At 38.1% G+C, this 25,049-nt stretch overlaps 1 protein-coding gene across 3 annotated transcripts in view; it reads left to right on the plus strand.

Annotated features, from left to right (window-relative positions):
• Positions 1-25,049, plus strand: part of FGD6 (FYVE, RhoGEF and PH domain containing 6) — a 101,187-nt gene that overhangs the window by 51,005 nt on the left and 25,133 nt on the right. For all 3 annotated transcript variants that reach the window (XM_019641735.1, XM_019641737.1, XM_019641736.1), the window contains exons 6-9: positions 7,335-7,486; positions 9,916-10,072; positions 12,044-12,131; positions 23,544-23,594. In XM_019641735.1, the coding sequence (XP_019497280.1) occupies positions 7,335-7,486; positions 9,916-10,072; positions 12,044-12,131; positions 23,544-23,594 (448 nt within the window). The remainder of the gene's footprint in view (positions 1-7,334; positions 7,487-9,915; positions 10,073-12,043; positions 12,132-23,543; positions 23,595-25,049) is intronic.

Genomic DNA, 25,049 nt, shown 5'->3' on the forward strand with positions numbered 1-25,049 from the left:
CAGAACAATGCAATAGTTATCCTTTTCACCCTCACAGAGTAACAACGCCCCTCCCCCCATGTATTGCCCTCCCACCCCCGATATCATGCTTATCTATTACAATTCCATTGATTCCAATCCCCCTCTCTATTCCATGTCCCGAGACTAAATGTATATATNTATCATGCTTATCTATTACAATTCCATTGATTCCAATCCCCCTCTCTATTCCATGTCCCGAGACTAAATGTATATATAATTATAGTTGACATACAATCTTATTCAACATCAGTTTCAGAAATACAGTGCGGTGGTCAGGCCTCTACACCGACTATGAAGTAGTCTCCCCCACAGGACACGAGTCCATCTGGCCCCCTAAGAAATATTTACACCATTACTGATTATATTCCTCAGACTGTCTTTTCCCATTCCTGAGGCCATATTGTAGTTACCAATTTGTATTGTCTCATCCCTTCCCCTTCTCCTTCATCCCCACCCCTCCCAACTAGCAACCCTCAGTTCTTCCTCTGTAGCACTTAATTCGTTTTAGACTACGAGAAGGGCCTTCACTATAAAGTGCTCTGTTATTCAGAATGTATTTATATAAATTTAAATCAATACTATTTACTTTCGATGTTATCAAGTAAGTTTTTAATCAAATCAATCAGAATAGTCTTTGTTCATGAGCTATACTTTACTAGGTTTCTTTCTCCACTAGAAAGTAAGCTCCATGAAGCAAAGATTTTTATCTGATTAGTTTCTTGTTATCACAGTAAATGCCTATTGAAAGACTGATAGAAAAATGATGAGTAATACTTGGTTTGGTAAATCTCTAGTTACTTATATTTGTTTTCCCCTTTTTGTGGCAGAAGTTGCCCAATCTAGAGATTGCTATTATATTGTATATACATGACATTTTAAAGGTAAAATACTTTAGACATCTAATATAATTAAGTACAAATGAAAGTGTTTTGGGGTTTTGTTTTGTTATCTAATTTGCTTTCTGATGGGAGACTGGTCTAATAAACATCTCCATAAATTTATTTCATAAATTCTAAATAGCATGATTTAAAAAAATATTTTAAAAGGGAATGATCAGGAACTTTGAGGTCTTTTGGACAAAGATGGACTTGCTAAATAGTAGGTAAGTGGTCCTAGTAATGAAGCATCTTTGTTCCACTAATTTCTTTAGGTTGGGGCACATGTTACCTTGAAAATTTGAGAGGCTCTCAATAAAATCCATAGAGTTAGAGGCAAAGCTTCTTGGACTTCCACATGTATATTAGTAAATAGAATATATCTTTTATTTTTTAAAAAAATGCATTATAAAACGAATAGACTTCCTCATAGATGCCTCCAGTTTTTCCCATCTTAAAATCACTTCACTATCCTACTGACGACCCTCTGTCTTTTGAGCCTTGTGAACCATTTATTATTTATTCTTCAGTTATAAAGAATCCTCCTTAAGCGCCTATTGACATGGCTACCAAACCTTCACTTTTGAGCAGCTTCCTTCCGTGTGAGGACTGCACTTCACTGAATGAAGTGCATTGTTGAGAGCACCTTTGTCTTGCTGCTATGTTTGTTTTCCCCACCTTGGTTTGGCATTTCCTTCACTTTATAGGCCTCTGTTTCAGAGCTCTCTTTCCCCAAGATTCCAGGGACTTTTGGATTTTAAATGATGTTCATGTGATCATTTAAATTAGTCAAATCTCCTTTCATTAAATCAATGCCCTTTTATTGAGCACTCTTGATGTGCTTTTCAACATGCTAACTATGTTATATAAATTATCTATTTTAATCCTCATAGCAACCCTATCAAGTGGATGTTATTTCTATTTTTTTTAATGTCGAAGTAAACTAACTGCCCAAAGTACCCCACTACTGAATGACAAAGCCAGACTTTAACTCTAGTCTGTCTGAACCCCTGTACTTAGTGCATCGTTCAGACTTGATTAAAATTTGTTTCTTGAAATCTCTACCATGCTGGATAGGGTATAGTGTACCTTTCAGTGTATTTGTTTCTTTTCAGAATTCTTTCAGTTGGCCCAGGAAACCAGAGGAATTCTAGTGTTTCATCTTCTAAAGATGAGAATGAAGGTAGATATTGGTCACTTAGGACATATTATGATGATTACTTGTTTATTAAGGGAGTTGGAGACTTGAGATAAGGGTTGGTTTCAGTCATATTTTATACATTTTTGCATTGATGATGATGCACAATATCACTAGGTCTGAGCATATAGAGAGGTAGAAACACTTTCATTGGGCAAATATTTTCATTTTAAAACAAAGTCCAATTGTTAATATGGGGACTTTCCCCCTCTGCTTTAACTTCATAGTTTCACACTCACTTCTGCATATTTATCGAAGCTCTTTGACCTTAGCAGCTGCTTTGCTTTTGCTTAATCTGAAGTGATTTTTAATGTCCTTCATGGAGGCTGGGAGCCCTGCAGAGCCCACTGTCTCCCCATATGTCCATTTGGTCTTTGTAATTCACTGTGTCATGGCAGTGGTTAAGTAATGCCCCAAGGTCAGGAAGCCCAGTCAGGACAGCTGGTAATTAAGTCACTTACTTCTCTTTGGCACTGAAGATATAAAGCTGGATCCAAGGAACAAGGCCATCTGTTTTGTGCTTCATTGCCTTAGATGTTCGTACTTGATTTTATTTGCATTGATTTTGCTTAGGTCTCACCCAAGTGATCAGAGCTGGTAAAGCTAGTGTGTTCATACCTCAAAGGAACTGAGTTTTTAAAAGTTGGTCTGGTTTGTAATTTGTAGGTTTTCTGGTAATTGTTAAAATTATTATGATCTGCTTTATAATTCAGAAGCCCATCTCTATTTCTAAAAATGCCAAGTTGAACAAGTATTTAGTTACTGTAACCAGAAACTCTAGAGTACAGGCGGTTCAGTTTTGCGTAGTGAATCTTTAGTGGGTTTTGTGTTAGAAGAACAGGCTGAAGAGTATGTCATTGACATCAATAAACTCTGCCACCGAACATTTTCACACTTAACTCCCCCAACTCTTCTTAATTACCTAGCTTTTCCACTGTGGAAAAGTATATTCTAGATCTAATTTTTGAAGTGCCAGTCCTGCGGTCTTGCATCCTCACTGATTTAGTCAAGGAGGTGTTGGTGAATTTAGATTCTTTGGCCCCAAAATAGCTTTACTTCTGGCTCTTAAGTGTCATCACGCTTTCTCAAATTATCCCGGATGTCGGCATTTAGAAAAAGAACCAGACATGTGTTGTAATCATCCTTTTTATTAAAAAAAAAAAATGTTTCCCCATTTTAGTGGCACCAGTTCTAGGAATGGTTGAAGTTCATGAATAGCTGAGAAGTTAAAATTCAGTGTGTCATTCCTGTGTGAACACCTGGCCATGGGACCATTAAACATTATTTTCTGGGGATGGTGGCCCCAGAGGTGAGGAGATGAGATTGGGGCCAGGGCTGCCGTGTGTGGTTATGAAGGCCATGAGTTGTGAGTAGTGCCTTTGGTGTGAATTGGATTGGCCTAGAATAGGAGTGCTGTGCCCTTTTCTGTTTTCAAAAAAGTACCATGAAGACCAGCAATGCCCTGGTAGTGCTTGCTAAGAATATATACCTTTGTGAGTCTTAGGAATAATTCGTAATAGGTAGCTGGATATAAATTCTCTAAATCCCTGGAGTCTTTATTAAATGTTCTTCTTTTGTTTACTTAATTACTAAATTTCTTTTTGACTTGCGACTCATAATTTTTTTTTATTAGTTTCAGGTATACAAAACAATGTAATAGACATTTACACCCCTCACTAAGTGATAACTCCCCCTCCCCCAATCTGCTACCTCTCTGATATTATATATAGCTGTTACAATTTCATTGACTGTTCTCTATGCTGTACTCTACATCCTGTGCCAACTCATAATTTTTAAAAAGACGTTATGGGCTATTGGTTCATCCAGAGTTGCTTTTACCACCCAGTAGTACTGGAAAAGTCAAGTTTTGCCTGGTATGCGACAGGGGCCTCCGATTAGAGGTGGCCATCCCACAGGTCAGCCCAGTATGGATTTGGCTGGCTCCTGTTGACTGTGTCTTAAATAAACAAGTTTCCTTTTTGGCAATGGTGACAGACATATGGAATGCAGAGTCTGGCAAAAGCTATGTCAAACAGGGTCCTTAAGCTACGTAGCAGCTAATGTCCACTGTCACTGTTGTGACTGAGGAAATACCATCCAACTGGAAAATAAAAGCCAACCTGCTGCCAAGGGACAAAAAGATTCATCATTTATCCTACCAGAAGAAGGCCAGTACTTACTGCTTTATTGAACATGGAACTCTTGTGTCTATATTGTTAAACTCGTAAAAACAAAATACTATAGAAGGTGTTTAACTGTTGTGTTTTGAATACACTTACAATCGAGGAAATTATTCTTGATATGTAAGTATATTCTATAGTTCCACATGATGGAAAATCTAATAACTTTCAAAGTGTTAAGTAGCCCTATTTTTTCCTAGTAAATGTGAGTGCTGATAGAAACAAGCTGTTGGGATGTGGAATTTGGCTGTTATCCATTTGGTTTCTGGAGATGTTTTGTGTGGTTTTCTGGATTAGAACTTATGCAAGTTATGAATTCTTATTTTATATTACAGTAATTAGTTGTAAAAGTAGTTCTTTAGTTATTGTAAGTAGACGGCTCCTTTGGGCTAATGTGATTTTTGGGCAGATAAAGTTAATCTCAAATACTGAGGCCTAAGTGAAGGGTTTTGGGGGTGGGTAAGGGGGATGGTTAGCATTTGTTGAGTATAAGAGGATTTGACTTGTCTAAAATAGCCATACCTTAGAAGAGAAATCCTTTCATATATTTTAAAATTATATATGAGCTTTTTATCCTTCGCGAGAAGCATAAGAAATACTTACAGTTAATATATGTATGTTGGAGGCAGGTGTTGAAGGGCTCAGGGGAGAAATCAGTATCTTTTTTTCTTTTTTTTTTTTCTGTTTATTTGATTTGCCCAGTGAATCCCTGAAGGGAAAGCAGTTGGAAATAAAGGTGGGAAGTAGAGTCTGTTTAACCAACCATTGCTTTAAGCTTTCTTTTTTTTTTATTTAATCTGTCCATAGTGTTTTATTTATTTATTTTTTATTATTCGTTTCAGGTGTACAGAACAATGCAATAGTTATCCTTTTCACCCTTCACACAGAAACAACTCCCCTTCCCCATCCACTGCCCTCCCACCCCCAGTATCATACTTATCTATTACCATCCCATTGACTCCATTCCCACACTCTACTCCTCATCCCGTGACTATATGTATATATAATTATAGTTGACATACAATATTATTCAACATCAGCTTCAGAAATACAGTGCCATGGTCAGGCCTCTACACCGACTATGAAGTGGTCTCCCTAACAAGACATGAGTCCAACTGGCCCCCTAAAAAATATAAGCTTATAATTAAACTTGCCATTTCTAAGAAGGAACATTCTTTGTTTTTGAAATCCTTAGGATTGTGGAATAGATTCCACTATTGTTTTACTTATGTCTTGAGGCCTACCCTCAGGGGATAGTGCAGTCTAGACAAAAATACCAGCCTCCTACACCACCCACTCCAAGTCCTGGAAATGACTGGGTGGAGTGGTGTGGACCTGTCTTAAAACTTGTTATAAATAGCCTTTTAGGAAAAAGTCAATGAAAAAGAGTATGTGAAGAGAAAATGTTTTGTTTGTAAAAAATGTAAATCCTGGTGAATTAGTGGGAAGGATGGCTTAGAAGGAAGGAGAGAGTTTAAGGTCCAGAGTTAAAATGTTTTGTTGATTCTGTTTGACAAACACATTGTAGAAAGCTTTAGGTGCAATATTTAAAGTCTTATAATTCATTTAACAGATGAGAGGGAGAAATGTGTGAAGGGGGTCAAAAGGAAAAAATAAATACTGAGCAATACCAGAACGATGGCTTACTATTGCCTAGTAATATGTGACACCCCCCCCCCAAAAAAATTCAAACCTCTTTTAAAGAAGAAAAACAAACTCAATTTGGATGTAAATGGCATATAGTATACTAAAACTAAACAGTGACAGTGGCAACAAGGCCAGACTTCAAATTCTAAAGGTTATCTGTTAGATAATATATAATTTATACCTAGACGAAATACTCCATAATTCAAAAAATTATCTATAATCCTAAATATGACAGAGTTTAGAAGGTAAAAAAAAAAATCTATTCCCATTAAAAAGATATTCCTGAGGCCCTACACAGAACTTTTCATTTCTATCTCAGTAGCTAGAATTGGATGGCTTGTATGGCCATCCTTAGCAGAAGAGGAATCTGAAGAGAAAGCATTTTTTAGTTAAGCATATTGCCCTTCCCTCTCTGAAGCAAAAAAAAAAAAACACAAAAAAAACCCCACCAACCTAGAAATAACATAAAATTCATTGTTAAGAGAATATCACTGGTTTTCTTCAGAAACTACTTTTCTGCCTCAACCATGTTTAGATTTCCCTCTTACATACTTTCCTGGACAGGTTTCTTTTAACCAATGAGTGAATAGTGTCCAATGAAATGAAACCTTTCTATCATACAAGAAAATCATTTTGTTCAAAGGACTTGGTACCAACGAAATGCATTGTTATTTGGCTTTATTTTTAATGTTAAAGAAAAAGATAAGGAAAATGAGGCTAGCTCAAGGAAACACAGTTAATCAGGAGTGAGGGCTGGAATCCAGTATTCTCTGATTATCAAGAATGTGCCGGGCCTGCTGAGCGGCTCAGTTGGTTAAGAGCTCATTCAAGAGTGCGAGCTCTGAGCAACAGTGGTTCGAGTCCCCGTCCGAGCTGAGCTGCCGCTGAGCTGCCAACAGGTGGCAGATTGGCTCAGCTAAAAAAAAAAATGTGCCACCCTTTACATATCTCACCTAGAATGCTCCAGTTGTTGGGAAATGATTACCGAAAGTGCACAAAGGGCCTTTTCCAAAATAAAATTAGGTAAGATGTCCCAGGGACTTTGAAAAGAAATGGATTGTCTTCATATAGCAGTACTGAAATAACCATAGAAACTATTTAGAGTTGCAATACAATTTCTAGACTCCCCCTTGGTATAATTGCTAAGTTTGGAGATCACACTAAAGGATTTAAGAGAAATATCACACAATCTTGTTTTAAAACCAAATATCTACCCCAGGCACTTCTTTGTTTTTAATTTCCAGTGTTGGTAAGTGGGATAGGAGGAAGTGGATACTTTTCAATTTGTAGTTTAAAAGAGAAATACAGTTTTGCCATTTATATTGTTTTAGGGTAGAAGGTGACTAGGGAAAAAAGCTTTTTATCAAGTTATATGTGTGTGCATGTTGTTTTTCCTCCTCTGTATTGTAATAGGATTTCCGGGATGCGGTAGCCCATGCTTCCAGGCAACTTGGGAAACCAGTGATTGAGGACCGGACCCTAAATCAGATCCTGTACTACTTGCCTCAGCTGTATGAGCTCAACCGGGATCTCCTGAAGGAGCTGGAGGAACGAATGGCGAACTGGTAAAAATGGACTGACCAGCTTTCCCAGTTTTCAGTGAGGTCATAAGGAGAGGTGTTGTTCCTTACATTGAGTCGTTTCAGTATATTGAATTTTCTTAGCGTTTACCCATAGATTGATCATTTTAGATGGTCCAAATCCACAACCTTGGTATACTCTGTTCAGTACTGTAAATGTGAAAATGCTTTGGTAATGCTGCCTTCAAAACAAGAAGGGCCTATAATCAGCCAATTTAACTTTTTAAGTGACTTTTGGTCATCAAGATTTTTGAGATTGACAGAGTCTAGTTGCTATTTTCCCATTAGAAAACATTGTAAATGTCTTGTCTGTTTTGGAGCTTCAAGTCCTGAAACTCCCTTTACATTTTGGAAAAGTGGCCATTCATTGAGATAATTTGATGATTGGTTTGGTTGGTTCAGAAAATTTACATGTGTCTGACATCATTGTAGATGCTGTAGATTTCAGAACAGGAAAAGCATACCAAAAGATTAACAGCTGTAGAAAATAAGTAGAAACTTTGGTGACAGCTTTGGAAATATGTAGAAAGTTTGGTATAGGGGATTAAATTAATTGTTGAAGTTCATGGGGAACCCAAAAAGATTTGAATGACAAAACAGTATTACATACTTTCATGATCACTGTTTCCCTCCAAGCTCTCTTTTTATATAATCCAGGAAAATACCACTGCTTGTTTTGGAAACATGCCTTTGCTTGTTGGGAAAATATGCTAGATAAGCAATTAATACTTAGCTGCAGTTTAAGTATAAAATAACCCGGAGTTAAGGACTGAGGAATGACTAAAAGGTAGTTTTTAAAGTCACAGTAGAAATAAAATAATATTTACAAAGAATTCCTGTACATACTTCATCATTCTTATAAAAAATTATCTTAAAAATTAATCAGAATTGGGCCGGCCGAGTGGCGCGATGGTTAAGAACTGGCTTGGGACGCCAGAGGGCCCCGGTTCGGATCCCACATATGAGGGCCAGTGACACTGCCCTCCACAGCTAAGATGCTGAACAACAGCTCAACCTGGAGCTGGGCTGCCGTGAGTCCCCAGCGACGGGCGTAGGCTGCAGCCCCTGTGGCAGTGGGTTGCCATGGGCTACCATGTAGCCAGCAGCCAGCGTGAGCCGCCGTCCAGAAGCCGGCGACTAATCTGCCTCGCCCGGGAAGAGCACAATGATGGTGCCAACTTGGGCCAGTGAAGCAACATCCTCCACAAGTAGACTGAAGAACAAAAGGAGAGCAACTTGTCTGTGCCCCTTCCCCCAATTCCCCAGCGCTGTTCCCATCCCCCCAATCCCCCATAAAAATCTTTAAAAAAGAAAAAAAAATTTAATCGGGAATTGGCTTTTAAAATGTGCATATTTATGCAAGCAAGTGGAGGCTTAAATATATTTTTTGCTTGTACTAAAAGCTTTCTCAAATTTAGATCTATAGATGTTCTGTGTTAAAATAGTCAGCATTCCTAAGAGATAGACTAACTTAAGGGACAGTTAAAACAATTCTATAATAAGCTATGCTTATTATATACTGACAAAATTTTTCTAATCCTTGGATAAGATATTTTCTACTTATTAAAATATTTTTCTCTTGGGTCTTTGAATTAAGACATTCTTTGGTTTTAATAGACTTTCTGAAGTAACATTTATTTTTACATTGGCTTTTCATAACGATTGATTAAAATTTTTCATTTCTGCATTCAACAAGGTTTTGAATGCCTACTGTGTCCTAGTCAGCACTCTAAGCATGCAAGGAGAATCACAACACACAAAACAGACATGTCTCATGGAACAGATATTTTAGTGGGAGAAGCACCAGACAAATATACAAAAAAAAAAAAAGTGAGATAGCAGTTTCTGATCCGCATGGACTTAAAATAGAGTGATGTGCTAGTGAATAAAGATTGGGTGGCCAAGGAAGGCTCTCTAAGAAGGCAGAGCATTTAAACTGACATCTGAACAAAAAGGAGGGGCAACCTGCATTCCATATTTCCAGGCATGTGGAACCATTAGTAAAAGTTTCAAAATGGTAATGGACTCTGTATGTCAGAAGAATATGAACAAGGCAAGTGTGTTTGGAGAGTAATAAGCAAGAGGGAGTGGGTGAGATGGGTCATAGAGGTAGGAACAGTGGCTCCTGTGGGTCTTTGTAAGCCCAGGTAAGGAGTTTGGTATTTGATACCCGTTTCTAGACTCTGGCCGCACAGAAGAATGAGATGGTGGAAGAAGGGAGACCATCTTTCTGGCAGAGTCCAGGAAAGATGTGATGGTGGCAGTGGAAACGGTGAAAAGTAGGCATTTGGGGATATGTTTCACAAGAAGAGGAAAAAAGATGGCTTGGACATGGGAATCTGCTCTTTGGATATGTTTTGGATACATTAATGACTGTCTTTTTATATTTTTATGTATCGCTTCTCTATCCTTAGGACGGAACAACAAAAAATTGCTGATATTTTTGTAAAGAAGGGACCATATCTGAAAATGTATTCCACATACATCAAAGAATTTGATAAGAATATAGCTTTGCTGGATGAGCAGTGCAAGAAAAACCCGGGTTTCGCTGCTGTTGTTAGAGAATTTGAGGTATTTTTGTTAACCATCTAATGTTGAACATTTTTGTTTGTTTGTTTGCTTTTAAAACTTTAATAATTTGTAGTCATTGAAAATAAACCTTGCAAACAAAAAGACAGTAAAATATAATCCCTTCAAAATCAAAGAGGGAATTGAACAAATTAAATAGTGAGAACTCAGTGTCTACAAGATTTAATTTTGAAAATCCGTTACACATTGGAATATTATAATGGGTCTCTCTCTCTCTTTTTTTTTAATTTGTGGTAAAATACACATAAAATAAAACTTGACCATCCTGTTTTTAAGTGTACATGCAGTAGTATTGAATGCATTTACTTCGTTATGCATTCAATCTGCTGAACTGTTTTCACCATGCAAAACTGAAGCTATACCCATTGAACAACTCCCCATTTTCTGCTTCCTCCGGCCTCTGGCACCCACCATTCTACTTTCTGTCTCTATGAATTTGACTACTCTAAGGACCAGTTTTTATTTTTAATTCAACCTTTCCTTTTTTTCTTCTAACAACCAATCTACAATGATAGATGGGAAATATAATTTCTTTCCCTTTAGATAAATAAATAACAAGTTTTAATGTGAAAGTTATGAAAAATGAACACCATGTTTATTGCCAAAGCTTTGTGTTTTGACTCAAAGCTATGAGGGTACACGCCTGGTTTGATTCATGATAAAATGACATAATGCATCTTTTTAAAAATTAGTTTTTAACTAAAATTTTCCTTAAGTCCCCTTCCCCAATTTTGGGTAAAATGAAGGTTAATATATATTTTATTGATTATTTCTGTTTTGAAACTAAAAATATGAGTGAATTCCAGCCACACAAATCTAGAAAAGTTTTAGACATATTAAGCTATTGCTGATTTCTAATTTACACAGTAGACAAGTGATTAAACTTTTAAATTGTTTGTAGTCTTTTGTTCTTCTCCTTTACCTCTCTGCTGATGTCTTCATGCTATTAAGAAAGGAAGTGTGAAATATATAGCTGTGGAATCTGTTGCCTTGGCAGCGAAAGAGAACGTAAGACAGGAAAGTTCCCTGTCTTGATTAATGATGCTTGCATGATAGATGCTTTCTTAACATACATTATCATTCTAATTTCATAAGTATCCTGTGTACCAGACTCTGGAGCTGGTGTAAGAAGCTCATGCCGTCTTAGCATGAGGGACATTTTAATTTGGCTGTTTTGATGCTACCTCACAGTAAACTCCTGTGATAGAGAATGGGGTGAAGCTCGGGAATGGGCAGAAGCGTTTGTTGTACATATGAAGGAAAAGAGCTTTCAAAGCAGAATCAAATATCTGTGTAGTCAAGTCAAAATGGTTCCAGATCAAATGTTCCTATATACACTGTGATTTGGGGGCTGTCTTTTACAGCGAGTCACCTGAGAAAGAATTTTGCATTCTGCAGGCTTATTAGAGAACAGGTGCAAAGCTGCTTTTCAGGTTATCTTTAATTTCTGCAGTTCTCTCCAGAACCACCTGTTGTTCCGAGTACATTGATAGGCTCTGCCTATTATTGGAATCCAGTTCCCAGTGGTTCTATTTCCGCCACCTTCTTTTAAGGATCATGCATTTCCTTCTTGGTGGAGGAGTTTGTTTATGTTTATGAATACATTAGCAAATGCTCTTCTAACTGGCAGCTGCTGAGTAGGATGGGCTCTAATTGGCTTACAAGGCAGACTGCCTCTGCCACCCTCTGTGAGAAGGCTGTGAACAAGTTTTTTCCCAACGAGTCGTGATATCAGAAACCTACCTACAGGAGAGGGTGGGCTATATATGAATCAGCCCTGGTTTCACTCTCAGCATCACAGCTGTACCTTAAAATAAAGGGAGCTTTTACATGAATCTCCTTCCAGAGCTGCTGGCTATTTAAAGTCTGGCTTCCTGGACACCTGAATCGGGGACCCTTGCTTTTTAGAAAAAAACGCTTGTGTTTACATCATCGGATGTCTTTTCCTTTTAGATAAGCCCGCGCTGTGCTAATCTGGCCCTCAAGCACTACCTGCTCAAGCCTGTTCAGAGGATCCCCCAGTACAGGCTGCTGCTGACAGGTGGGCGTCTCTGGCAGTTTGCCTCTCTTTTTCCATCACTCCAGTAACACCTTTACCTAGTAGTATATGGATTTATAGATTGCTTAGAACCTCGCATACACATTGCCTGAACTGAACTTCTTTTAGTTCTTTTGTCATCCTTGTGCGCATTCTCTGCTCTGGGCATTCGTACACGTTAATTCCTTTTGCTCAGAACTTCTTTTACCATCACCCCAACTCCACAACCCTGCATCATTTTACCGGATTAATATTATTAACCCCAAGCAGGTACTTTCCCAGCTCAAGAATGAGGTTTAGAGGGTCACTCTCACATATACGTATATCAACTATCATGGCCTTATTCACTTCAGAGGGTTGTTATAGGGATTGACTAATGAGCTATGAGCTTGAAATACTGTGTGGTCATAGTGTATTCTAAGTAAGTACTAGCTGCTATTAGTAGTAGTAGCGGTATCCGCATCCGTATCATCATCATGATCATTATATCATCATCTCTAGGTCTGGTCATTGTTTTCGATATCTTCTCCTTGACAGTGAGCTTCAGGATTATAAGGCTGTATGTGTCCGGTTTCCTCTGTAATTGTAAAAAGAAAAAAAAAGGAAGAAAATAAATTTTTAAAAAGCTGTGATTTGAGTGAAGGCACACATTGTGCTTAGGACTTTATTATATTCACTGGCTCTCTAAATCATCACCATAGACATGCATATATCACACTGTTTACATAGATGAAATAACAGGCTTTTAGAGATTATGTGGTGTTGCATCACAAAAAAAGCTAGTATAGTCTCAGTACCAAACATAGTAGCCATCACGTACTACTAGGTCCTCGGGGCTGTTTGCTGAAATCTGTTGGATGTACAGTGACTTAACATAACATACATAATGTGCATTAAGAATTTGGTCAAAATGGACAAACACATTGAAATGCCACTACACCTCTAAATTCAATCTGTTGTAATTTTATGTACATAGATTTTAAGGTACTTAGTTTGTATTAGTGTTCTTAAGAAATGGAGTGCGTGCTTTTATTTTTAACTGAATCCCTTTCTCTTAAACCAAGAGCTCTACTGAATGAAGTAGATAATCCTGGAAAGCCAGGATTTCCTGATTTCCCTTTAGGCAAAGCTTCCTGCCTTCCAAGCTTGCCTAGTTGCAAGACAAGCTGCTGATGAAGAAGGCGTGCTTTTCAACCCCAGGACTGGCTACCCTAGGTCTTCCTAGTTAATGTGAATTTCTGACTGTGAATCGGGCACTAGATTTCTCTCTGGAATGACATAAGGCAAACCAAAGAATTTGAGGATATCCTGTCCATCTGTACTTTCTTTCCTCTGCTTTTGGCTGAGATTTAGAATACACAGGACAAAAGGAAGTACCCATGCATGCGTTGTGTTTTTGCTAGATAAATTCAATGCTGTATCAAAAATGAGCTATTGAATGGCTTAGGCTATTTCTACAGCTGTTGAATGAAGTACTGTTTTTAGTGGCAAAAGACAACTGTGGTTTTAAAAGCTATGATTTTGAGAGGACGGAACAAGGTCCTGAGATTTTCATGTAAAAATATTTTTTTCCCACATTGTGACTGATCTACATAAAAAAGTGACACATTTATTGAATTTAGCTTTCATGCTGAGTTTGATTTTAATTGATTAATGGTGAAATAGCAAAAGCAAGTTTTAAAAATTCTCTTTAGAAGAACAGGTTTTATTTGTTTTATAACCAATATAATGTGAGCTTGGGGTTATTTTTAGTTTTGAGCTGTTTTCTTGTTTAATCTTAAAGCTGTTTTCCCCTTTCTTAAATTGGAAAATCTCCATTATTTAAATGATGCTCAATATTATATATAGTAAACCCTCAGTAATTTTGGATTTATTGAAGGGTAAAGGTGATAAATGTCTTGTTCAAGGTTGAAAAGTCAGGACTGAAATTAAAGAAAGAACATGGACTTTGTAAAGAAATACCATAGACTGCGTATTCTTTGTCCTGTGCCTTTTCTTCCATTGGTTCACATGCTTCCTCCAAACCTGACCTGATGTCCCCCATTCCCTTTGAAGCCATCTCTGATTACTCCAGTTCTCCTTGACCCTTAGTATCAGTGCAATGTGACTTAGTAAATATTTATTTGATGCTTTGTGAATGTGCGAATATTTATAGGATTTGAATACTGGTTCCTTAATTTGATTATAAGGTCAAATTCTTTAATTGTTAAGGTCAAGGAGTGAGTCTTTTACTAATAATTTAGTGAACTCCAATATATCTGGGTCAGTTTTGGATACCTTGGAAACTGTTCAGGAAATAATTTTGGTTGGATTTAAGCTAGGTTTAAAACATCTCTTTAACCAAAATATCTATAGCCTAAAGGAAACATTGAGATAGAGAATTTCAGAGATATTCTCTCCTCAATGAAAGACACATCCAGAGAGGTGAAATTTCCTGCCTGAGGCAACACAATTAGTATTAGTTAAAGCACCTATGGTCATATAACCCTAAGGAAATACAGGGTTTGATTCTAAGAGTTGGTTTTATTTTTATTTAAAATTCTCATTTCCAGTGCTTATCTTTTGTGATGTTCTAATTGCTCCCTACTTTTGCAAGATATTTCTACTGTTGCTATAGAAGTGCCCCTGTCTAGTCACTTAGATTTTTAGAAATTGGATTTTAAATCTTAAGTTGGCATCTATTCAAACATGTTAATTAACTGCGTCCTCATGTTGGATAAACAAGCTCAATGATTTAATCCTTGGAACAACCTTATGAGGTAAGTACTCTTATTTCCATTTTAGAATTTGGAGTAAATCCAAGTACTGGAGCAGAGAGAGAGGAGTCAAGACTGTTTGAGGCAACTCCTAACAACTTTGATTTATTAATGAGTTCCAGGGAAAAGGGGAAGATGCCTGCCTGACTCAGTGTTAGTAGATTTGTGTCTGCTTGGTTTCTTGGGAGGGGAAGATTGAGAAATGCAGAGATGAGGCAGATAAGAGAGCTTCTCTTGGAATGTTTTCTTACACAAAGGTGGATGGAAATTCCCAGATCCAGCAGGCCTGCCCCTGCTTTTCAAACAACCGTCCTATTGTCTCGCCTGAGTTCTTCAGGACATCATTTGGGTTTTGTGTTGGGTATTTTACTTAGGCTAGCTCCTCCTTCATTGTCATGCAAACTGCTAACTCAATTCTTGGTAGTATTTTTTTTAAGTCAACTTAAAATAGGATCAAAGAAAAGGCATATGCTGTGTAATGAAATGCTTAAGATTAGAATTCTTAAAACAACAGCAACAAAAAATAAAATGATTTTTTTTTTAATTTAAGCCGAAAAACTTGTAAATTTTCCCTTTATTATGGCTACTCAAGGCCAGTTGATCAAGCCAGATCTTTAACATGTGTGGGTTCCAGAACCTTCTTGGAGGTAGAAATGGGAATTTTGGGGCAGTAGTGAGGAAGCAATGAAAGAAAAGAGACAGACATTGCCAGAAGCAGCATTTTTTTTTAGTACTGCTTATTTCCTTCTTCCTCATCTCTTCAGGGTAAAGACTGTCTTTATAATCCTGACTTAGTGTCTGACATAGATTCTGGCACACAACAGGGACCCAATAAACTAAAGGTTTAGGGAAATAAACGGTGTTCTTTTTTATAAGGTTGAGAAGCCCTATGCAGTGGTGCCAACGAATGTTTAGTGGGTGGGTAGGTGGGTGGGTGGATGAATGGATGGATGAATAAATTGCTTGTATGAGTGAAAATAATCTTCCAGTTACCCACACACAGAATTGTGGAGAGGTCTCTGAAATACTTCCCTTTCCTCATCTTTCGTCCCTGGCCAGTTTTCCTCTGCCTCTGTTTCCTGCTTGTTCCACTTCCCTTGTTAGGCTCCAGGCCAGGCCTTTCTAAACTCACACGGAACTGTGGCAGTGTCTTCCTACTGTCTCTGCCACCTCTGATCACTCCCTCAGGTGGCCTGGCACACCATCAGTTCATTTCTTTCCCAAGGATACCATAAAGAAAAAACACACACCTGTGTCTTCCCTTTACTTTCACGCCATTCTGTCTACCTGGAGATAGTGTCAAGTCCTACAGATTAAGGGCTCACTCTCACAAGGCTGCCCTTCCCCCCTTACTTCAGCTGCCAAAGCGCAAGTTCCAGGTTGTCACCTGTATTTCTGACTGACCAGCTGTAAATCTGGGCTCCCATGATACACACCTTGGGTTCGATAATTTGCTAGAATAACTCACAGAACCCAGGGAAACACTTATTTACTTTTACCAGTTTTATTATAAAAGCGTATGATAAAGCATGCAGGTAAACATCCAGATGGAAGAAGGACCTGGGCGAGATGTGTGGGAAGGGTCACGGCACTCCCACCATCCCCAGGCACGCCACTCTCCCAGTGCCTCCCATGGTCAGCAAAGTGGAAGCTCACCAGAAGCCGTACCTTGGGATTTTGGAGGCTTCATCATGTAGGCCCAATCTGCCATTGACTCCACTTCTACCCCCTCGCCCCTTTTTGTAGGATGAAGAGGGGCTGAAAGTTCTAAGCTTCTAATTATGGCTCGGTCTTTCTGGTGACCAGCCTCTAGTCTGCTATCTAGGAGCTATTCCAGATCCCACCAAGAGTCACCTCATTAGATCAAAAGACACTCCTATCACCTAAGAAAGTCCAAGGGATTTAGGAGCTCTGTGTCAGAACTAGGATCAAAGACCTAATATTAGAAAAAAAGACATTCCCAGTGCTCTTATCACTTAGAAAATTACAAGGGTTTTAGAAGCTTTGTGCCAGAAACTGGGAGAAGATTTTATATATATATATATATATATATATATATATATATATATATACACACACACACACACACACACACACACATTATTTCATAGACATGCTTTTATTCTGCTTATTAGGAAAATTGAAGACGTACTTATCCTGCCATAATGATGGACACGACATTATACATTTGTCCAAATCCGTAGAATGTAACACACCAAGAGTGAACCCTAATGTAAACTATGGATTTGAGGTGATTATGCTGTGTCAGTGCAGGCTCATCCATTGTAACAAGTATACCCCTCTGGTGAGGGCTATTGATAAAGGGGTAGATCATGCATGTGTGGGGGCAGGACACATATGGAAAGCTCTATTTTGCTGTGAATGTAAAACTGCTCTAAAAAATAAAAGTCCTATTTTAGAAAAACAAAACAAAAACCAAAAAAGTTATTTATCCACGGTATAAAGACCGTACGGTATAACCCCAAATTACCCAAACCTTATTTTCCTTTGCTCTGGCTGCAGTAGGTTTCTTACTGTCTCCTGAAATCTACTTCAAGGCCAGATTCTCTCCTCTGTTAATCCATCACTGATTCACTCCACAAACATTTATATGGCTGGCCCTGAGCTGACACCTGTATACTCTGGTGGATAACACAGCAGTGGTCCCTCTTCCTATGGAGCTTACGGTCCTTCTCTTCCACGCCCTTCATCTTCTCAAGTCCTAAAAAATTGTATTGATCTTCTCACTTGTTTGAGTGAGGATATTCTGAGGATTTATTTTTGTAAGGGTCACCTGTTTTTTTTGAAGAGATCTTCTGTGCCTATTAAAAATAGGTAAGTACTATACAAAAAATGTTTAAAGTCATTCTTCATCTTCTGCCATCCAGATATCATCAAAGATTATCATATATCTTTTTTAGATTTTGTTTTGTCTCTTATATGCAGTATAAATTTCTTTCCATAAAAAAACTTTTGTTTGTGGAAAGTTACTACATTGGTATTGAAACAGGTCGAATCATTGAGGATCATAGTGGAGAAAATATAATGAAAAATAAAATTTAAAAATTCCTCTGAAATACCTTTTCCACTTACACATTTAGAAAAAAACAGTCCTTTGAACTTTGATTAAATTTGGTCAGGTAGTTTCTTTGATCTCGCTCAAAATATTTATGTTATGTTATAAGTGACTTTAACAGCATATTATATTACTTTTCCTGTAATCTTTGCCTTTAGTTTGGGATGGTATTAACTCCCTCTAGGTTTTAGAAATCCAGGATTTCCCATGTTGGTAGAAAATACGATATTAAAAACATCTGTTCTAGTGTCCTGAAGTTATAAATTTGAGCCATGAATAGGCTAATAAGCAGATCCATAAAAAGATCAGAATCAAATTAATGCATGATTTTTAAAACACACTTACTGAAAAACAAAACTTCTGCTTGGCAAGCAAGTATTTGTTTTAAAACCCAGGGCTAATTGTTTACATCAAAAGTCATTCTAACACTTTCTCTGGGACAGAACTTGATGAAAGGTGGGGTTATCCTGGACAGTAGCCAAGGAATTTAGTTTCTGAGGAACCCAAAGGCCCTGATATAAAGCAGTCCCATCCTTGTGAAATGGGGTGTGTGTGTGTGTGTGTGAGTGTATGTGAGTGTGTGTGCGCGCGCGCGCGCGCGTGCGTGCGTGTGTGAGATAATATTCAGGATTCTTGTAATTAGCTCAGTTCTTGTTCTCTTACAATTCATTTTTAATTATAGTTGTAAACAAGGTGTTTTGAGAGATGGTATTTAATAAATTATATCCATGAAATATTTTAATACTGTGGAAGGATTTTAGGATATAAGAGGAAAGTACATTTTATCTGCCTATTCTATTAAATTATAGTTTTTAAATGTAGTCTCACTTTCTCTTTAGAACAGGGGTTCTTAACCTTTTCTGTGCCTGGATCCCTTTAGCAATCTGGTGAAGCCTATGGATCTCTTCTCAGAATAATTTTTTAACTTACAGGATAAAACACATAAGATTAAAAGGAAACCAATGGGCTGAAATACAGTTATTAAAATAGTTTTGAAGTGTGACACAATAATACATGTGCTTCTTTAGTAATGTATTAAATAAGAGGACCGAGTGGTGGACCTCATGACTGCCCTGATTTTGAAGTAGTAGTGAGAGTAAACAGTATTTTGAGCTGTCGGCAACAACTGTCATGCGAAACAAAAAAGACGTGATTTCTGTGGTGACAAAGTCACTGCTATCATTGATAATACTGTGATTTGTTGCCTCTGTTCCTAATGGAACGAGAATCTATGTTTCACTTAGAGGTTAGTGAAGTTGTTTGTTTTTGCTCATCCTAGGTTGCAGATCCCCTGAATTCTGCCCGTAGACATTACCACAAAGCCATTCTTTTTCCGATTCTCAGTATAGATTTGACTCAGATTCCCTGCAAGTAACCAAATGCTTCTGTTGCTGGGACTTGCCAAAGATCTAACAAGCTAACTCTTGCTAAAGAGTCTCCAAATCATGGGCTCACATCAGGCTATAACAGCCTATATGTTACTGAAGTAAGTAAAATCAAGCATTTATAAAAACAGGTGGACATACTTTATAAGTAATTTTAGAGAGGTGCTCATGGTTTGAGTTTTCTTCATTATTTAATTTTCCAAATTTACTATAATGCATCTTAGAATTTTTTTTAAAATATGCTTCAGGATACTTTAGAATGAGAAACATTACAGTTTTCCAGTCTGGTCCAGCCTACTTATTTTATGTACGAGGACACTGACACAAAGATATGCTACAGGGCGTGGCCAAAATCACATGCTTCTGGCTAGTCACCGTTGGACTAAGAGAGTAAGAATCTTCTCACTCCCAGGGGCTCCTGACCAAGCTACCTTGAGGATGGATGGCAGCAGTATGTCTTACAGCTTGACATTGATGTTTATCTTTGGTATTTAAGATAATTGGTACTTCATTTTACAAGTCAGGTTAATTTTAGGTTTGCTTCTTTTAAAATTTGAAACTTTGCTAAACAGGCTTATTGGTTAGACTTACTTTTCTTTGGATTCCATAGTTCTGTATGTGTTGCTAATATAATTGCATATTTAGGGAGGAAAGAAGAAATCTGGATAATACAAAGCATGATGTCCTCAAATTCAAAACACTGGACTTTGAACTGTACCTGTCCTAGACACTCCTTTCCTCTGCTCTCTGCCATCACCATTTCTCAGCACACAGTCCAGGAACCTGACTGGGTGTTGTTGAATTAAAAAGCCCCAGATTCCCACAGATGACTCATTTTAAGGAAAGGTTAACTACTTCTGAGTAGCTTTCTGCTTTAAGTTATTAATTACTCGTTACTTATGTAAACATGGGTGGTGAGGCCTACATAGTAGGAGCACATGGATAGAAAACTTAGACCTCTAACAAGATACAGTATTTGTTGGGTCCTCATTCTTATTTTCACTTAGGGTCCATGAGGCTGCTCTCTTGAAGAGAAGGTTTAATTAATTTTTATTAATCAACGATGCCACCTGGTGGCCACAAAGTACATTTTGTAGTGCCCATGCTTGCTGCACCAGCCTGTTTTCCTTTGATAGAAATAACCTCAGCAGCGTTTCAGGCATTTTTTATTAGTGAATTTTTGAAAAATGTTTTATTTAGTTTAGCAGAAGCAGAAAAGTCATAGAATACTATAAGTCTAATATGGCGATTTCAGTTGACCACTCTGCTCTCCTCCTCAGTTTTTTAAAAAACGAAGCTCTTGTAGGATACTAGGTGCTAAATGGTACACAATAAACAATTCCCGATGACCAATACAGGCGTGTCTGTCTGGTCTCTTTCCCCGGGTTTCACCTGAGTTCTAACAGTCACTGGGGCACCTGATAGTTTCACTGCTCCTCCCCTCTGACTCAGAGGGTGATCCATCATGTTCTTCTCATTCTGCAGTTAAGGCAATGAATGAGTCATTCTTAACTGAGGCATTGTCTTCCTTGGAAAAGTAAAAGTTCTCAAAAGTATGCACCACACAAGATACTCTGAAAATATGGACGGATGGATATGTTGGAAAGTTGAATTTCTAAAATTTAATTTTGAAAAATTGAATTTTAAGATTTTTTTTTAATTGGAAAGGAAAATAAACCTCACTCCATTACCTCCTTGATTAATAGCCTGATTTTGCAATGTCTTAGTGGTGGGAGCCAGTTTGTTTATTTCCACTCTGTTCCTGAAAGCTCAGGTTGGCGGGTAGCAGCTAAACTTGAATACAAGGAAAGGAAATGCAACTCAGACGCTTATCAGGTTCGGCACAGGGGTTCTGAGGTCAAGATTTCCTAATACGTACATCTTCCAGTGAGCTCTCTGGGTTTAGAGAAACGCCTCAGTTTGCATCGGTATACTTCCATATTAACGAACAAGAATTGAAGACAGAATAGGAATTTGGGATTAATCTGGTACTTAGGTAAATCTGCTTGCCTTTCCTTACTCTTCAGCTACCTAGAGGCTTTAAGGAGCATTGCTTTGATTAATGAGGTAGCCTGGACATTGAGAACATCGAAGAAGACAACTAAGTTTTTCCCCCCAACTCTGTCACTCTCACGGAAAAGTTAAATATTTGGACTCACCAAGCACGGCTCACATATGGAATACATTCTGAGTGGGGTCAGAGTGAGATTAGGTTAAGTTTTCACCTCCAGGTAAAGCTAAGTGGAATGTATAATCAGTGTATTTTGTTAATTTGTGTGGTTTTATTACCTATTGGATTGGAAGCAAACTCTCCAACTCCTGTGTTCACATTACTTTAAGCTCTAAATTGCTAGTGATGGTCTTTGACAAGACTGAAACTATGCTGTGTGCATGGAAGCCTCATGTCATCACATACAGTATCTCACTGGCTTCCTGCCAGGGCTGGATATTTATAATGTGCATGTCTAGACTCACACAGGTTCTTGGATCACGCTCTTGAAGATGTCCAGAGTTTCAGCACTTGGGTGTATGCATTTGTGTCATCTGTTAAGCTTGAAAAGCTGGCACTCACAACTAAGATGCTCTTTGTGCCTTTCAGCATGACTTCATAAATCCATGGGATGAAATGATATATTTCATAATATTGCTAAATGGAGATTGAGTCTGATAAAAAGGCATTCAGTCTCTTAATATGCCTTTCCGCATTTCATTGTCTCAACTCCCACTGGCATTAGGATTGGTTTCAGCCTTCATTACTTTTTATCTAAACTAAGACACAATCGTGTCTTAAAAAATCATTTATTTTTTTATTCTAAGCATTTCTCATCCCCTGTATGCAAAGGCACTGGCTCAGTGCTATGAGAGAGAGAAAGATGAATCAGACGTGGGTCCTGCCCACAAGGAGCTTTGAGTCAAATGAAAAAGAAAATGGTAGAAGGCATAAAGTGAGTAGCTGTCATGTAATGCGTCATTCAAAGGGAGAGACAATTTCTTTCAAATAAAAAGTTTGGTAGGAGAGGAGGAATTTGAGAGGAGCCTTGAAGAATATGAGAACTTTCATATGCAGAGACAGAGAAAGGATTCAGAAAAAAGGGAACATTAGGCACAAAGTATGGAGCCTGAGAACACATGGGAAGTGTTTAAGGAATTGTGCAGACTCAGACTTGGGTAAGAACAAAGGGCCTGTGTTAGGCGCTAGCAGGAGAGAAAATCAGAAAGTCAATAGGGACCATGTAGTGGGGGACTTTAAATTCCAGGGAACAGAATTTGTTTTAATTTGATAGGTAATAAGAAGCCATCCAACATTTCTCAACAGAGAAGAAAGTATTGCCTTGAAATCCTATGACATCCCTTGGTGTTAAAGATTTATTAACTAACCTATTTCCTCTTTTTTTTTTTCCCATGTTATAAGAACCCTATATACCACATTGCTCATTTATAGACCATGTTCACCTAGACCAGGCTTTTCCATTGTAACCCTATTGACATTTTGGGCCAGGTAATTCTTTGTTGTAGGGCTGTCATGTGCATTTGTAGATTGTTTAGCAGTATCCCTGGCCTCTACGCACTAGAGGCCAGTAGCCCCCCTCCATCCAGTTGTGACAGAAATATCTCCAGACATTTCTCCATAACCCCTAGGGGGAAATTCACCCCCATTTGATAATCATTGGTCTAGTGTATTGCGTTCCCTGTGGTGTTCTGGGCATTGTTAGACTCTTACATTGACAAATCTTAGAGTTCCTTAGGCATTCAATCTGTTAGTGCTTGGAATTTTGTACTAAATGTACATCTGATCTTGAGATTAAGGTATTTCACGTGTGTTCAAGTAAAAAGAGCTGAACTGGGCATCAAGAGACCTGGATTCTATTGTAGTTCTGGCCCTGCCACGAAGAGGTTGTATGACTTGGCTGAGACCCTGGACTCGGTAACCTGATTCCTCATATCTCAAATGACCAATCTGACCTCCAAGGCTCTTTCCAGCTCTTATTCTGTGTTCTGATTTCAAATTGATCTCAGGGCTTTATTTTTTCACATTTTTAGAAAATTGGCACAAATTGAACTACCATGTATATTAAATAACAAGAATAACTGAAGTATTGAATAAGAAAGACAAGTGGGGTTTTTTTGGTGTTTTGTTTTGTTTTTTTCCCTTACTGCTATGTTGTACTAAATACTATCATTTTTTTTCCTTTTCTAGATTATTTGAAAAACCTTTTAGAAGACTCTGGCGATTACAGAGATACTCAAGGTACTTAACTTTTGTGGTCTCGTTTATTACAGAAGTTTTTATATTATGTTTATTTGGATCTTAAAAGTAAAAATATAACAAAGCCATGTACAAAATGCTGCTCTATTCACAAGAAACCTTTTTTAAAAAATAACTCTATTTTGGGCAGATTAAAATAAAGCTAGATAAACTGGTACAATGGTGCTGGATGCCAGTGAAATTCTAGGGACAGGAGAGGCCCAGGGTCAGCAGGCCATGGGAGCCTGCCTCCAGAGAGAGATGGTCTGCGTCAGGAAGCTTCATCCTCCAGGGCTCACTCACCCCTGCCTGTGGTAAGGTCACCTGCTCTAGATGGTTATTGCTTTGAAAGAAGGGATTGACCCGGCTGATCTGCAAGGTCCTGTCAGGCTTTAAAATCATGAGTCCATGAAGTGACAAAACTAAACAAATCGGTGATAATGTCTAAAATAGCATATTATCCTAGGAATGTTTAATAATGGGCATTATTAGCCTTACTACCCTCCACCCCTCATGCCCAGTTGTACTTAAAGGGAATAGTCTTACTACAATACAAGGGACTCACTGATATTCATGGGATAATCCACTCTGTGTGTGTGTGTGTATAACAAGTCCATGTCCAGCCCATTAATTTTATGAATTTTGATTACATTCTTATGCATCCTTTACATTTTCCAATTATAAAGCTGAACACATTTTCAACCCATTTTGTAGAGATTCCTATTCATTCTCTTAGTTATTTTACTTCTTTCTCTAACATCGTCTTTTTGCAAGCATTATGCTTTTAAAGGTGCTTTTTTCAAAGGAAGAGTTTGGCATGGGGAATATGACATGCTTCTTGTCTTCGGTGAACATATAATCTAGTTGAAGAAAAGTCTTCCCGGCCGACAAAGAACAAAGCAGGTAGCTTTAAAGCAGGAATGCACTGAACAGTAAAGAACCCTTTGGAAGAGGGATGGCTTTGCTTAGAGAGAAGTGGGGTGGAGATGAGTTGAAGGGTGGGTGAAAGCAGTGGGTATTCAGACCAGAATCTGTCTCATGAAGATAAGAATTTTAGCTCTTGGCACATAGGGCCTCAGGGAGATGTCTGTGCCAGGGGCGTCTGCCTTTCAGAACAGTGAGTTATTAGATAAAGCAAATGGAAGGCCAGAGATTGAGGAGCTTGTTTAAAGGAAATTACACACGTCAGCAAAGACTGGGTGAGAATAAGCAGTGAACAGTGAGGGGCACTGGGTGGCCGGAGGCATGTCAGTAAAATGGTGAGCAGTTGTACAGGAGAAGGCCCAAAGGTGAGGGAAAATGAGAGAAATATACCTTTGGAAGGTAGGCAGAAGAGTTAAAAGAACAGAGTCATCAGGGCCTCTGAAAAGGATAGCGTGGGGGGAGCAGAATTACCAAATGGCTAGGAAAATCCAGGTGACCAAACAGCAGCAGCTTTTTCATTTCACCCATTCGTTA

This window comes from Hipposideros armiger, unplaced genomic scaffold (genome assembly GCF_001890085.2).
Source record: "Hipposideros armiger isolate ML-2016 unplaced genomic scaffold, ASM189008v1 scaffold_63, whole genome shotgun sequence".
Classification (NCBI taxonomy): Eukaryota; Metazoa; Chordata; class Mammalia; order Chiroptera; family Hipposideridae; genus Hipposideros; species Hipposideros armiger.